Source organism: Condylura cristata, unplaced genomic scaffold (genome assembly GCF_000260355.1).
Source record: "Condylura cristata isolate star-nosed mole 26May11 unplaced genomic scaffold, ConCri1.0 scaffold00014, whole genome shotgun sequence".
Classification (NCBI taxonomy): domain Eukaryota; kingdom Metazoa; phylum Chordata; class Mammalia; order Eulipotyphla; family Talpidae; genus Condylura; species Condylura cristata.
This window is the reverse complement of record NW_004567115.1, coordinates 35,499,794-35,516,239: the sequence shown is the minus strand read 5'-3', so window position 1 is coordinate 35,516,239 and position 16,446 is coordinate 35,499,794. Positions and strand designations below refer to the sequence as shown.

The window sequence follows — 16,446 nt, the reverse complement described above, 5'->3', positions numbered from 1 at the left end:
AATTAATCAGAAGAAACATTATGCAAATAAGATAAGTTACCAGAGAAAAATACTTTCAATAATGCATCTCCACCTAATTTATAATCCTCCCATTTTTCAGAAGTTCTCTAGACCTCAAAACAACCCTAAGATAACTGCGAGTTTACTACACAATATATCAATATGGACACTTAAAAAGCAAACTTTCTAAAAGAACTTTAGCCCATATTATTAATTACATTTATTTGCAGCAAAACTCTGACACTGTAACACTTTGGAATTACAAGTTCTAAAAACTATAAAACTATCACCATCAGATTTGTCACTAAAAAGTAAACTCCTAATAATTTTCTAAGTTAGTGGGAATTTATTACTGCTTAATAATTTTTCATGAATATAAATACACATTAGACAAATACAAAGAAGAGCTGACTGAGGAGAAGAGGTGGGAACTAGACCAGATATAAGAGGAGGATGAGAAAACAGAAATAAAAAGACTACACCAAGAAGATAGTACATGCAGTGGGAATCCAGAAAAAGGAGTCCAGGCCACTCTCCAAACATGAATTTTTATTTAAACTTTTTTTGATCATCTTCAACAAGTACTTAATTTATAGATTTAAAAAATTATCTTTTGAATAATATCCTGTCAAGTAACAGTCCAAATTCAGAAGACCCTAAATCTTTTCCTCTCATCAACTAAAGTTCCTCCAGTAATTCTTTATGAATCCAAATATACTTTTACAGCTGAAAAGACTTCAGACAACTTGTATTCTAATTTGTTTTTCATGTGAAAGGCAAGGAATTATAATCCCAGAGAAGATAAAACTGTGATTTGTCCAGTATCACAAGTGGGGGGGAGTCAGTCTCGTTTAGTATGTTTTACACAATATGGTGCCACAAAATTATGTGTTTCAATAGTTAACAAGGATTCCATGACACAATCTTTGAAAAGTAGTCTGGTTTGGGAGAGAAAACTAGTCTAATGAAACAACTGGAAATGATAAAACGAATCAAACAGAAAAACAGTAATAGGATACTTTATAACCTTATAAATTCTCTAAGAGATGAGAGAAAGTTGAAGGGGGAATGAAAATGGGAAAACAACGAAAACATGAGTAGTAGTGGAATGTTTCTTTTAAATAATCTGCCAATTTTTAAAAAATGGCAGAATGCCATCCTGACTATAAAATATTACACAAAATGGATACTACACCTATACGCAGAGCTAGAGAATATCAGTGATTTCATTATCAAGCTACAACTCACATTTTTATCATTTTTAAACAGTAACAAAAAATATAGTGATAGTTATAAAACATGGAATTTGTTTTATGTACACTCAATTATTGAAATATTACTTTACACTTGCTAAATGAGCACCTTTATGAATGCTACTTTTAGTCAAACTGTTTTAAGTGAATACATAAGTAATTGTCTTTATACCTTTTTCCTAAGTGCCTTTATGCAAATCATGGAAAATAATAACATTGTAAAGAACAAACATTCACAAATAAGTCAATTGGGTAACTTTTCTTAAAAAAAAAAGTGTTTCAAAAAATATATAAACTAATACTACAAAGAGCTTGCTTTATTTTTTTTGTTTAATGAATGATTATGAGAATAAAAACACTATCATAATTCACGACATGAACACAAATGTCAAAGATAAAGGCAACTAAAATGTCAAGACTTAAGAATATTATATTTTGAGCTCTCAATAACAATAAAAGAAAACTGGATGCAACTTCATGGCCTTTAAAACAGCTGCCAGAGGAGCGAGCACAAGTTAATAGAAAAAATAAAATCACTAAGGATAGCATTTCACAATAGCAAAGGTTAGCCTAATAACTAACCACATTAGTGATATATATTTAGGAGTAATGACAACAATGAAAAATAAGTAAAGAAGAGCAAGTATGAACAAAAGAGATGTTCATTTAGAGACTTCCCAAATTAATATTAAGTATACCTTTGAGGGAAATCCACGTTTTCGGCTATATTTCCTATTAGGCCTCAGTTCCCTGTCATTCTGAGGAGGTCTGTCACCTTTCCCTTTGGGACTTGTAGTAACGTCAGTGTCTGAAACCTGTTCATGTGAAGCTGAATTCCCTAGTTTGTCCTCAATGCACGGCCGAATTCTCAGACTAAAAGATGCCTCCTTTATTAAATAGTGTAGCATATTAATTTCTTAAAACACACACTCCTGTTTAACATACAAGCCAGTCTTATGAATAAAAACAAAAAATTTACCAGTCCATCTTTTTAAAAACTCAATCCATCTTCCCACAAGTGGCAATAAAGTTAAATTTTAAAGTTTCTGTACACTGCTGGATTACTGTAATTCAATTTTACATCCTAGGAAATTTCTAAGCTTTACAAAAACCACTAATGCATATTTCAACATTTATTCTGCTAGGTCATTAATAAACTTTCATAAAGTCATGATTTTAAGGTATGAAATCAATTCTCACATTGAACACTATATATGCTAGTATGTTAATAGTAATAATCAAGTGTACCATTTCCCACCCCTCCTCAACAGAATGCCTTTATCCATGTATTCCAACCCATTTTATTACTGCTGGAATGAAATGCAAGGAAGAAAATATTCCCAGCACCACTGTAAATAGAAAAACAATTTCCCCATAGAAAATCCATTCTTCAACAAATGTTTAGACCAAATCTTTTGAGTATTTCCTGGTGAAAATAATGTAGAGGAAAAAAATTCAAATTTCCTCTTCAAATTAGGAAGGGCAAGAGAAGGTAGATCATAGAAGCAAATCAATACTGGATGGAAACAAACCCTCAAATTCCTAATGCTGAGTGGTGTTTTGGAACATATCTCAGAAGCACATATTGTTATTCTTTTACCAGAAAAGCTTCACTGGTAACAGTTCAAGTGTCTGTTGAAATAAAAATGCTTGAAAGCATGAAGCACACCAACTTCTATGAACTAAGTTAACTTTATAAATCTTCCTCAGGGTTCCCTGAATTTCTGGTTATTTTTCAGACAGTATTTGATAAATTTGCTTTTGCAAGCAGAAAGTATATTTTTCCTCACTATGAATAACAATGTAAATATTATACGTCACATTTTCTAGTTTTCTAAATTTTTCAGCCATCTGTTTTGCTATAGTTCTAGACTGAGGAATGAGAAATATTAATAAGCTAATGAACCCTCCATGGAACTTCATGGAAAATGAAGTTGAAGACCTTACCATAGACAATAGCTAAGCAATCACTAAAGATACTTTGTACTTTAAGCCCTTACACCCACTACCAGTTTTAACTTTCCCACTGGTTCCTGCAAATTAGTAAAGCTGTGCTTAATGAAACTAGAAAAGCCATGTTTCTGCAAGTTGAAGAAATTACTAGACATTATATCAACCATTGAAATTATTTTTAATGTTAACAAATAAAACTTACAACCTTCTGTGTTTTAATACAGCAGTAACAATTTGAGGGTTTCTTCCCTTAAGTACACTTTCATTAAGGAATGCCTAAAAAAAATATGAGGAAATATGGAGGGAAAGTTTAATTCTTCATTTCCAGCACTTTAATTACCAAAAAGCCGCTTACCGTGGTATCTGAAGCCTCAGACCGCACATCTATGTTTAGCGATGTGCTCTCAGCTACAGAACCAGATCCCACAGCTGAATCTATAGTCCGAACATCCTCCTCCTCATTTTCTCTAGCCTGAAATATTTTAGTAGTATAAATCATACAACTATTAAAAAGGGCAATAAAATGTCATAATGGATGGCACGACTTTTTTGAAAATGTTAATTCCTCTGGTGTGGCATCAGATGTCATCAGTATGTGCACACTAATTCAAAAATAACACAGTATTTAAGAAAATTCAAAACTTACAAGAATTTTTTGGAGGAATTTCATATATGACTTTTCTTGTTCTTTAAGGTGATCTATCAGATGAGTAAGGCGCTCAACGTTAGCAGACCTTTCATTTTTCTCTACAAGATCTTCCCGCATTGAACTAGCTTTAGTAATATAGTCACGAATTTGAACAAGCCTGCTCACAATCTGCAATGGAAATATTTTTTAAAAAATATGAAAGTAAACAGTACACAAAACTGAACATAATTCAAGTAGCAGCCACAATTTCATAATTTTTTTAATTTTAAGTAGCAAAATATACTTCTAGTTTTTTCATAAATATTCATACTTGGCAAAAGATTTGAGTCAAATTTAGAATTCAGTCAAGGCATAACTGGCAACAGTAACAACTCCAATTATTGTTAATTTTAATAAATCTAAAGTTAGTTTTAATTTACATGCCCCCCAAATTTTATTTATAACACTACTTCAAACAAATTATTTCTATAAATTTTTATTTTTTAAAAAAAGATTTACAGATTTATTTATGCATACAAGAACTGAAGTACAGGCCTGAGGTATGGGTGGGGCAGGTGAAGGATTCACTAGAGACAGAGTAGGAAGCAGAATAGGTGGATTAATGGAAATACACTGCTAAAGGGAGCAGCTGGCGACATAGGAGAGGTTTGCGGTGTCATGTGGGTCACCTCCCTGGCTAGGGATTGAACTCATGCTGCAGTGGTTGTGGATAGATTCATTGTGCTATGCTTTAACCCTTTGTGCCACCAGGGAGGCCCTTATTAATATAAAGGTCTAATAATTACATAGTGTATCTTTACACGTAACTCTTATACTCTCATCTGACAGTACTTTTCAAGAGAATTATACATTTAAAAAAATTCTTACAATAATCTGTTAGTCACACTCTTCCAGCCCCCCTTTATACTAACATTCAGTAAATAAGGAGAAGTCTTCATTTACCTAAACATGTCATTTCTACAGCCATTTTGGGTAAAAAGAAATTTTCTCAGTTATTTTGAAAAATTCCAAAATTAATGAGATAAGTATTTTAATCCTACCTACCTAAAATTTCTATGTGCATAATATACCTTTTAAAAAAAATCATAGTTTACACTTGTGGTTTAGGAGCACAAAGAACAAAAGACACAGATTTTATCACCTGGCTGCTCTCCATGGCAGGCTCTCCTCTCCCATCTTCTTCAGAGACTTGACAGCTTTGCAAAAGGTCATTACTTAAAGCAGAAGCAAACAGCTCTTTACATTGTGCTGATCCAATCATTTCTCTCTTTTGTGCACTTGAGGCAGCCTCTTTGCTCTTGTTAGTATTAATCTGCATAGGCACAAAGTTGAAGGGCTTTCGGTTTTCGCTAAGCTGACGTTTATTGTTAGCAGCTGTTGCTCTACCTTGAGAATCACTTCCGATGCTTCTCTATACAGGAAAAACAAATCCACAATTTTTTAAAAATTACAGTATTCTTAGTTTCACCATCAGGTATTAATTCAGGAGTTATGCAAAAATAGCTCTATAATAAGACTTGAAAGAGCACAGGATCTACAAAATTCTTAACAAAATATCAAAATTTGATTAGTACTTTCTATTCTTTATTTCACCAAGGACAACTGAGTCACCTGACTGCATAAGTAAGACTAAATAAAGTACTAGGACTACTGGCCCAAATTTATTAATTCATACTGCTGGTTCACATTTGTTCAGTTTTGTGTAAGCTTTATTTCCAATGAGTCAATGTTAATTAGTATGACCATGACCATAAAAAATTGTGGAAAAGTACTCAGTTCAATGCCTAGAATAAAGCATAAAATAATTACTAAACAGATGATTAAAATGATACATGATCATCACCATCAGCATACGAGACTTGAATCTATATTTATGCATATTTGAAACCTTGTTTATCTCCGCCAACTATAGATACTACAATATAGTACAGATACTACAGTAAAATACCTGTTCAAGTCACTATCAGGTCTCCTTTTATTTCTAAACTTTATTTCATGATTATAAACACAAACAATACTTTTATTCTTAACTTGAAATAATTCAGTATATCCCAAAGATTAGTATTCTAAACTGAATCTTCCATGTTGCTTAATAATTGTAATCAGTTACTAATATGCAAAATTTATTTTCATAATGAAATCATTAAAGTCAATTATAATAGAGTAAGAGTCCAGAAAAGACTTGCCCTTATTAGCAAGTTTAAAAGACTTTACTGCCCTCCAAGAACATAGTACCGTCACCACAGACTAAAAATCTTTCCATATGCACAGAAACTAAGAAAAAGAGAATAAAAAGTTCAGCATTTTATTCCTAAATTATTTAACCCGTTTCAAATATTTTTCAGTCATAATATGAATGTTTAAAGTAATGAACAAACCTGATCTAAATCACTGAAGTTTATCCTCTGTCTAAGTCTCTCTAATTCTGCCTGCTCTGGAACAGACATCTGAGTCATATATCTGCTATGTGGAAATGTGTGTGGAGTCTTTGTTCTTCGCCTTCCAACTCCTGGTGATGACTCCGGAGAAATATCATTAGTTACCCTTTTATCACTTTCTACACCAAATTTTTTCTTATTCTTTTCTGAAGATCTATTTGCCTTCTTCTGTTGGCCACCCCAATCCTTTAAAAAAGTAAAAGCAAAGGTTAACATATCATATAAAGCCAGAAAATTAATTTGATATACTTAAAAAAATTTTGGTCAGTTTTAAAACCAAAAACGACAGAACACTTTTCACTTAAACATAGTCTTACTAGACAATTACTTACTTCTACTAACCCATTTCTCAACTCCCCCATAACATGTAAATTCCATAGGTACTTCCCTAACATAAAACATATATATAGGTCCTTAACCTCCAACCCTAGAATCAGTCTGAGTATTTTGAAAAACATTTTTAAAAAGTTCTTTACTATTTATAAACTGAGTAGTTAAAGAAATTAGGTATCTTTAAAGTTAGACTTTAAAGTCAATACTGTGTGTTAAGAAAACAAAGATCAGGAATCTACCTGGGTTCTAAAATAATTAGTTTTCTAAAAAAACAACATTAACTTCCCATAGTCTCAGTTTCCTAATCTCTAAAAACATTATCACCTTTACAACACCAATTAAAAATAATATACGTTAGGATGTCTAGCACAGTGCCTAATAATAAATATAGCTTATTATTTTTATAGGCAATATTATACAGAAAGGCCTGATATGAAGTAGTAAAAAATGTTTAACATTTTACAAGAAAAACTCGTTTATTCAGTTATATCCATATAACCTAAACTCACTCAATTAAAAAAGTCTATAAATTCCTACTTTATCCGTATTAGAAGAAATTTTAGTTTTACTATAGTAAAACCTTTGGGATATTTTCCTGATTCGTAACAAAAGTCACTTCTCTATTAAACTATCTTCCATCCCAATTCATGTTTTTTTTTTTTTATTTGTATGTGTAGGCCAGAGATGGGGAGGCAGGTTGAGAGGGTCACCAGAGACAGAGTGAGGAGTAAAACAGGTAGATACTGAAATACTGAAAATACACTGAAATACACTGCTGAGGGGAGCAGCGAACAGGAGTGGTCTGCTGCACTATGTGGATCAACTCTCTGGCCAGGGATCTCACACATGCTGCAGTGGCTGGCAATAGCTTGATAGTGCATCTTTAAACGCTGTGCCACCAGGAAGGGCCCCAATTCATGTGTATTTCTGTCAACACTGTATTACTTATTCTGCCCTACTCTGACCAGAAATGACTGAAAGAGATGGTTATCTAATGAGCATCAAGACCATCATATTTTAAAAATTCAAATTAGAACTAAGACACAACTTGTCAGTATATAATTGCAGCCACAACTGAAAACTTTGGAAAGAAGGAGTGGCTATACTATCCCAGATGGACCAGAGAAGAGAGAAAGCTGTTCTATAAAAAGTTAATCAGAGGTACTTGGCAGCAGAGTCAGGGTAGTATAAAGGGAATTCTTGACAACTTTCTAGTTCTTTATCTCATCTTTTTTACAAATACATCCCTTTAACTTGTTTTCCATAAAAAACCTTTAGGGTAATTCAAGTCCATGTTTAACCTAGAAATAAAAATGTCTTCAACAAGTCTAACAAATAGTCCAGGTCATTTAATATTTTACCCAGCAAGCAAAAATGCATTTACAAAGTCCTTCAGTGAGTTCAACTTGGCTAAATTGGGGGAAAGTTGCTTTTTAACATTTACAGTTAATAATCAGTACTATCAATAATCAGGTAGCATACCAAATTGTTCAGTCGGTCATCAACACCCTCATGGCTCCAGTTTGGTAAATCCTGATCATTCAAACCTTCTTCAAAAGGACCTCCTCCTGTGGCCATATTGACTTTAACAGCTAATTTTCTGCAAAACAAGTGAAAACTAACTTTTTATTTGTAAAAGTATGTTCTAATTTTAAACCCATCCATGAAGCTTAACCATATAAAGGAATCTCAGATAAGGTGATGTCAAGACATAAAAAGAGGCAATATAAACCACATATTATATATAAATTGATTTAGCTGCCATACGCATATTATGATTAGTTAAGTAACTGGAGTGATGGGAGAGGGAAGAAAACCTGAATATAAAACTATGTGTACTGGTCTCTAAACGTTAAGATTAGTTTATTTAAATCATGTAATTGTTCTACATGGTATTAAGATAGGGAAAAGTAATTAATAACTAAAGCTAAACTACTCCACTGCCTTAAAATATAGTGCTGCTACTTCTTATTTGTTACTAAATTTTGATCTATTTCACCAAGTTCACAAATTCTCCTTACTAAAGTAGAGATTTTGTAAAAAAACAAGCAAGGCAATGAATTTCACACATGGGTCAAGGAGATTAGAGACAGAAGCAGCACTATTTTATATAACCAAGGTTCAAAGCAGAGATGATTATGTAAAAATGAGATTTCCACATAATCTTATGGAGGACTTTAGGTTTCCACTGTGTGTGGAACTATTAAGAATACAGGAAGATTGGGTAAAGTATGATAATTTTACCAATAATTCAATGGGCAGGGGAAACCATTAGCTATCAGTTATATATAATTTCACAAGAAAAAACCCATTTTACAAACATTCAAAGGAAATAATTTTACCATATTCAGCTAAAAATATCAAAATACAAATCCAAGTAGTTTTGATTCTAAGATCCTAACTTATGCCACTGGTGGTACATAATATTAAGAGGATTGCCATACATGACAAAGAATTTACTGGATGCTTTAATGTTAGGACATCTCATAGAATTATATATATATATGATAATAATATTATATAGCAGGTTAAATTTCACTTCAAAACAATTGTGATAAAATTCAAGACTTACTTTGAAACAAATCTTTAACTGTATAAATACATTCATATTTCCTTACAGTTGTATGTATTTTAAACATTTTTTTTGCAACAGCTCATAGTACGTTAATAATTTTCTAAAGAGTTGCCAACAAGTATATTTTAAAATAGCCAACAATGTTATATTAAACATACTATTAATAGGGCATTTTATTTATATATAGGCACACACACATAACAGAATATCCCTATGAATATAAAGACTAAAACAAGAATGCCACATAAGTTATTTAGCATTGTTTTGAAAGTTCTACAAAATAGGAAAATTTGAGATAGAAATATCAATACTAAAAGGAGAAAAAATGGTATTCTTATAGAATATGAATTTAAAAACATAACTTCAAAATACCACTAATAATCACTTAGAAAACAGGCTGGGGGAAAATAATGACAAGAAAAAATTCTAGGAATAATATAATTTAGTCCAAATGTGAAGCAGCACTAAAGAACTCTACAAAAGAAAAAATCAAGAAGTAGAAAATCTCTTCTCCGATGGAAAGACAAATATTATAAATATGCTTTTTCTAAATGTTTATGTTTAATGAAATTCCAATAAAAATCCAACTGGGATTTCTCCTAGAATTTGAAAAATATATATATGAAAAGTAAAAAGAAAAGTACCAGCAGAGGTTAGGAGGATATAAAACTGGTCACAAAATAATCACAGAACCTATCATAAGTGCTTATGTAGTTAAATTTAGTACTGACACCCAAAAGAAAATGGTCAAACATACCCAAATACAGAAATTTAATAAAAAAAAATTATAGCTAACACCTATTTTTAATCCTCATAATTCTATGACATATAATTATTCAACTAATGGGATGATTAAGTTAACAATTTTAAAAAAGATTCAGCTTATGACCTAGGATTCTTCATCTCAAACACTGAACACAGAAAGAACAATGATTTGTGACTATTTTCTCAATACTCCCAAGAATGGTACCTACCCAGTACCATTCCCAACACAGAAAAGACCTAATTCAAAATAAAAAGATACCATAATTTAAAAACTTAATTCAAACAAATTTTTTTTAAAAAAAGGCAAATAGAAACAAACTTTATTAAATGTCACTCCATCCCCCAGTGAAGGTCTTCCTTACAAAACAGTTCCCACATGTCTCCAAATTCAGAGACCAAATGGTACTCTGACAACAAAAAATGTGAGAAATAGACCCAAGGTTAGTTTTCTCCAGTTAGTTTTCTGAACTTCATGAAGGAAGCTGCTGTGGCTCCTTAGAGAAAGCCTGGCAGCATACTGGTGCTCACTGGTCACTATGCTACAGGGACAAGGCGCTGCCTCAGTCCTATATCTTAGGGGGAACTAAGGAAAGGCAATTGTGAGGACTAGGAGGGATCTACCTTCAGTGGGTGGAGTAAGGGAAAAATGGCTGTTTTATGCCATAAAACCAAAATAGTAAGTATAGTAAAAATAGATAAGATTTTAAAAATTATACAACAAACCAGAAAAAATAAAATGTTATTCACACAAAAGTGAATGCTGGGACCTCCCTAGTGACACAACAGATTAAAGCACAGCACTATGAAGCTATCCACAGCCACTGCAGCAAGAGTTTGATTCCCAGCCAGGGAGGTGACCCACATGACACAGCAGACCTCTCCTGACCTGCCCACTGCTTCCCTCAGCAATTTATTTCAGTAGATCTGCCTGCTCTGCTCCCCAGTTTGCCTCTGGTGAATCCTTAGGCCCTATACTCTGGCCTGTACCCAGTTCTTATATGCATAAGTAAATAAATCTCCAAGAAAATATCACTTAATGCTAAATATGCTGAGAGACATAACCAACAAATTGGATAAATACAATTCACACCTTTTCTAGAAAGAAATTGTAAAGACAAAAAAAATTTCATAAAAATATTCAAATTTAGCTATTTCTCAAATGGTATTAAATTACTTACAACTGGCTCTGCAAATTCATACCTTCTCAACTAACAGCTGTAAATTAATCAGAAATACTCATTAAAATAAGATAATGTATGAAGTATTTTTTCCTAAATACTTTCTAGAGTCACAAAATAACTAATGCTGATATTTTATATAGCTATCTTTTTTTTTTTTTAAAGATTTATTTATTTGTGCGTACAGAACTGGGGTACAGGCCAGAGGCTCGGGACGGTGAGAGGCTTCACCAGAGACAGAGTGGGGAGCAGAACAGGCAGATCGACGAAGTACACTGCTGAAGGGAGCAGCGGGCAGGTCAGGAGAGGTCTGCCACACCATGTGGTCACCTCCGGGGCAGGCGGGAATCGAACTCATGCGGAAGTGGCTTTAGATTCTCAGTGCAGTGCTTTAACCCGCTGCGCCACCAGGGAGGGCCATAGCTAGGCATTTTTAACAAAAATCAAGAAAAAGAAAATGAGTAGTTTAGTATTATGCGTTATTTAATCAGTTTCATTTGAGGTAGTTAACAAATTCTTCTCTGAATTGAAATGGTAGAGCTTGTAAAAAATGTATTTCCCATACTTCATCCAATTTGAAACTTTCTAAAAATTTCAATAATTTTCTTGAGCTTAAGATGCTCTAAAATTACCTTCTTCAAATGAAGAAATGTTTTAAGGTACTGGGGGAAGATAAATGTATTACTTAGTTTCTTTTTTTTTAAGATTTATTTATTTATACATATAAGAACTGGGGCCAGAGTGGAGAGCTGGTCAGAACAGGCAGATATAGTGAAATAAATTGCTGAGGGGAGTAGGGGGCAGATCAGAAGAGGTCTGCGATGCCATGTGGGTCACTTCCCTGGCGGGAAATGATCAAACTTGTGCTGCAGTGGCTGAGGATTGCTTCATAATGCTGCACTTTAACAGGCTGCACCAGGGAGGGCCCTATATCACTTAATTTCTTAGAAGAAAAGATATCACTTAATTTCAATTAGTAAAAAATTGATGACTCAGTAAGAATGAAGTACAGCATTACGCCTATCTTATGGAAAGTTTCATACCAACAAAATTTAATATAACCTTTTTTTTTTTTTAAAAAAACAACAGAGAACCCAAAGGTCAATTAATCTCCCACAATCCAAAATTCTTCCAGCAAAATTCTTCCAAGTCTCTTCCTTTCTAAAACGTATATCAAAAATCTATTTCTTCTTTGTCACTGATTAGATATACCTCCATAGACAAACCAGTAAATCCTGCTACTAACACCTACCTCAAATCTCAATCTTCATGGCCATACCATTCCATATTCACTGATGTCAATTCTTCTAAAATCCATGGGACCTTACAAATGTCCTAGTCATATTCTTCCATCTGCTCTCAAATATTCTTCCTTCTTTGTCTTCAATTAAAACCCCAAATGACACAAGCTATGCAACTTCTGTTGCCTGACAAATTCCGGATAGAAAAGGAAAAGCTCTGAAAAATCAGAATTTCCATGCTAGCTCATGTTATGACCCCCCTTTTTGTAATATCAAAATATTCTGAGCAACCATTAGCTTGCAAACAGATTACCTTAGCCTCATAAGGCGCAACCTGGCCCAGGCAAGCAAACGCTGCTCCAGGGCGGGAAATTGACAACAGTGGGGAAATAGTTATAAAACAGCACTAACTGTGCCCACTATAAAGGTATGCTATACAATAATGTTTTGCTCACTGCTATGTCTATAGTATGGTAAAGGGCACTTCATCACAAGAATATGTTCTGGGAAATACATGTTTAACGATCTGTGATAGTGTGAATGTCACAGAGTATAATTACAAACCTATCAGATAGTATCATCTACTACCACTCCTGTGTTATACAGTATTGTTTACTGGGATTGCCATCAGATATGCTATCCACTGCTGATCAAAACACTGAGACACAGGACTCTACTCTATCGTCATTAAGTAGCACACCAGTCACTCACATATGTAAGATGAAGGCAATATACCCCTTGATAGCTTCTTACTGAATTCTTTAGGGTTATCTTTCCTAAGCCTTCCATTTTTTCCCCAAGTCTCAAATATACTTGCCTTCTTCCCAAACTGTCAAATCCACTATTGAGAAAACCAAGATCTTCTATGATCTTCTAATGTGAGTTAATGCAATTGCCCTGTATTTTTATTCCATCGTATCCATCTGATATGTTAAAAGGAAAATGACTAACTTTATAACTTTTTGAACTTTACCAAGTATCTACCATACACTCTCATGTCAGAACTCACACACACACACACCTTTCCTGAGTTCCACGTTTCCCATACCATTATTATATTCTTCTTAAAAAAAAAACTACAAAAAACCCTGAGTTATAACTACAATATAAGTCAACTGCCAATCTGTGTTTTCTTATAACAATCAGCTTATTTTATAAGGGAGCTGAAAATCTTGTCTGCTTTTTTAGAAAGTAAAGACAAATTATATTTTGAAAATGGACTGTCTTAGCTTTAGGAGAATTAAATTCAAACTCGTAGGTTGAAAACAAATGAAATATCTCCAACCTCCAACTTTTAACAAAACTGTCTTCTAATTTCTGAGCGTCACTGAAGTAACTTCTGAAGTGTCCTTAGTAACTACTTAACTTCCCTTAATGAACTTACACTGACTGTTTTCAGATGATCAGAGAATATCTTTATACAGGCAGCTTTTGACAATATTCATAGAAACTAATCTTTAAAGTAATTTTAGATAGTTAAAAAGGACAACACCAAAATTCCAGTCAACAGTCAAGCTCAAAAAGTGGAATAATTTGTAAATAATTAAAACAACCAATTAAAAGTTGTGAAAGATGACTTAAGATTGAATAGGCTTGGAAAGGGTATCTTTGCTAGCTGTTAACAGAACAAAATCAAACTCAAATAGGCTGAAGAAATTCTGTGAAGACAGACATTTCAAAAGCTATTACATAAATTAATCATTAGAAATGGCATTGCTCTTTTCTAATAAAAGTATGAAGGCAGTACAAACTGACTGCCAAAAAGCAGTACCAACAGGACAGCAAGCCCAGACCATTTGCTAAGAGGGCCCTAACCCACAAAGTGGGATTTTGATAGCAGTCATCATTTTAGTCTTCTTTGGCTGTAATATAAAGGGCAATATATCAACATGTCAAATTACCTGGTTAGAAACTAGTTTTTGCAGCTGAGAAACAGCTCCTTTCCTGCTTCACACTTCAAAGCTGTTGCCTGCTTATAATTAAAAGAGACCACTTCAGTAAGTTCTTTACTTACACTACTAAATACAGAATACTATATTTATAACCTAATAGGCATTTAGATAATCAACAGAAAAAAATCCAATTTACCAATCTCTGAAATTCAAATTACTGCAATCTTTGTGGGAAACTGCAATAAAAAAATGTTCATACCTCCAAACCTTTAAGATCCCACCAAAGAATGAAATAATTTCTTAATATCTACTCTGAAATATGAAAATGGTCAACCCCAGCTATAATTTCAAGATCCTAATTAACCTCTACTCTCCTGATTGACTGACACAAAGTCATTAATTTCCTATCACTCAAACTACTCACGAACATTGTCTAGCTATGATGAAAGGGGTTTATTTAACAGCTAGCTACTTCTTAATAAAATAACCTTGCCACTGCATAAAACACGGTTTACCCCAGTACGATGGGTTTTCAGTGGCCTCACTGGGTAGGTGATAGGAAAAGAAGCAGGTGTACCCGAAGCTCTACAACACCCACTCTAGTAACCTGAGAATACCAGAGGGCGGAGTCTGGAAGGCAGTTAAGGGGTGGGGGTGCTAGGGGCGCCCAGAAAGCCCGCTTCTTCCAGCGCCGAAACACCAACCCTTACCCACAGGTCACCCGACACACACACCAGAACTGGTCAAAACCATTTTGTTAAAAAAAAACCCACGCCATGAGGAGTGGGAGCGAGGTGAAATCTGGATGACCGTCTCTCGAGCTGGGCGCAATACCAAATCCCCAGTTTTTCCAAAGCAGACAACATTACCAAGTAGCATTTGACATTTAACTTTCTACAATCTTAGGCTCCTTCTAAATGGAACTGCAGTGAGGGATACAGAGGGGCGCAATGTGGAGAGGGAAGGAAAAGCTATTAAATTAACATTTCCTCCCAAGTATAAGCCCCTGTCAGCCGTGGACTGCCCTTCAGCTCCAATAGTCGAGACAGCAGAAATCCTGCTGCTCTTAGCCCAACCCAAAAGTCGAGTCGCACCTGACCCGCCTCCACCCAAATTTTGGACCTTGAGACCTCCACGATGCAACCTGGAAGACCAGGTGGGACCAGCGTCACGACGAACACTAAGGCCTCCGGCGGTGAGAATCTGACCCCCTGCTTGTGGCAACCCGATCAAGGCCCCGCTGCGCTCCCTCCACTGCCAAGGGGGCATTCCCGGAGCCCGACGGCCTCCTCCCCCCACAGAACTAGAGAGGGGCGGGGAGGCAAGAAGGGGATTCTGCAGACCCAGTGCCAGCTGCTCACCCGGGAGAGTCGTTCCGTCGGGGAGAGGGGGTGGACTGCGAGCCTAGAGAATGCGAAGACGGCAACAAGAAGACCCAGGGGCCCACAGGGAGGCGTGGGCCCCAGGCCAGAGCCCATAGGCTCAAATGTCCCACAGCCGTTGCTCTCCCGCCCCAGCGCCGCGCCGCCTCTGTTGCCAAGGGCTGAAGACGCGCAGGTATTACCTGTAGACGAAGCGGCCGCTCCTGCCGAGGCCGTGCGGCGGAAGCCCCCACGAGCCGCCACCGACAGCGGCCCTCCCGTAGAGATCGCAGCAGGGAGAGTCCACAAGTTCCCTGACTGCCTGGGCCCAATGGCCGCCTTTTCTACCTTAGTTACTCGGCGCCAACCGCCGCAGCCACCGCCATCTTAGGATCTCATTGTGGTGGGAGAAGAGGGGCGGGGGGACTGCAGAGGGGGCAACGCGCGGTGACACATGCGCCGTCTCCTCGGCAACGACCGCGCGAAGGCGAGAACTCGGGGCGGGAGCCGCAGTGCGATCGCGGCACTAGTGCGGTCATGTGACCCGCCGGAGCTTGTGGTGTGTCTCCTCCGGCTCCTTAGCCAGACGCCAATTACACAGATGAACAGAGACTACATATCCCAGAATGCCAACTCAACCCCGGATTATAAACGAGGGCTCGCCTGGGGGTTGGGGGTGGGGGTGGGGGTGGGGTAGTGATTGTGGAATGTGACTACAAATCCCAGCATACCTTGCGTTTCCCAGCGCGCATCGAACGAGGGACTGAGGCCTACACGGAAGTGCTGCTACGGTCCACTATCTACTTCC

The 16,446-nt window shown here is 35.8% G+C and overlaps 2 protein-coding genes across 12 annotated transcripts in view; one reads left to right on the top strand and one right to left on the bottom strand.

Moving 5' to 3' along the window:
* The window catches only part of PCM1 (pericentriolar material 1), a 74,801-nt gene extending 58,599 nt beyond the window's left edge, over positions 1-16,202 (bottom strand). For 2 of the 11 annotated variants that reach the window (XM_012724896.1, XM_012724900.1), the window contains exons 1-7: positions 15,842-16,201; positions 14,287-14,354; positions 8,109-8,226; positions 6,234-6,479; positions 4,997-5,266; positions 3,853-4,023; positions 3,562-3,678 (exon numbers count right to left, since the gene is read on the bottom strand). In XM_012724896.1, coding sequence (XP_012580350.1) covers positions 3,562-3,678; positions 3,853-4,023; positions 4,997-5,266; positions 6,234-6,479; positions 8,109-8,204 — 900 coding nt within the window. In that variant the 5' untranslated portion in view covers positions 8,205-8,226; positions 14,287-14,354; positions 15,842-16,201. Of the gene's footprint in view, positions 1-3,561; positions 3,679-3,852; positions 4,024-4,996; positions 5,267-6,233; positions 6,480-8,108; positions 8,227-12,396; positions 12,540-14,286; positions 14,358-15,841 lie in introns of those variants that run through there. The other 9 variants (XM_012724898.1, XM_012724902.1, XM_012724894.1 and 6 more) reach the window with 8 other exon arrangements.
* FGL1 (fibrinogen-like 1) overlaps positions 16,093-16,446 on the top strand; it is a 35,690-nt gene continuing 35,336 nt past the window's right edge. Inside the window, exon 1 of the mRNA XM_004682491.1 lies at positions 16,093-16,307. Coding sequence (XP_004682548.1) covers positions 16,093-16,307 — 215 coding nt within the window. The remainder of the gene's footprint in view (positions 16,308-16,446) is intronic.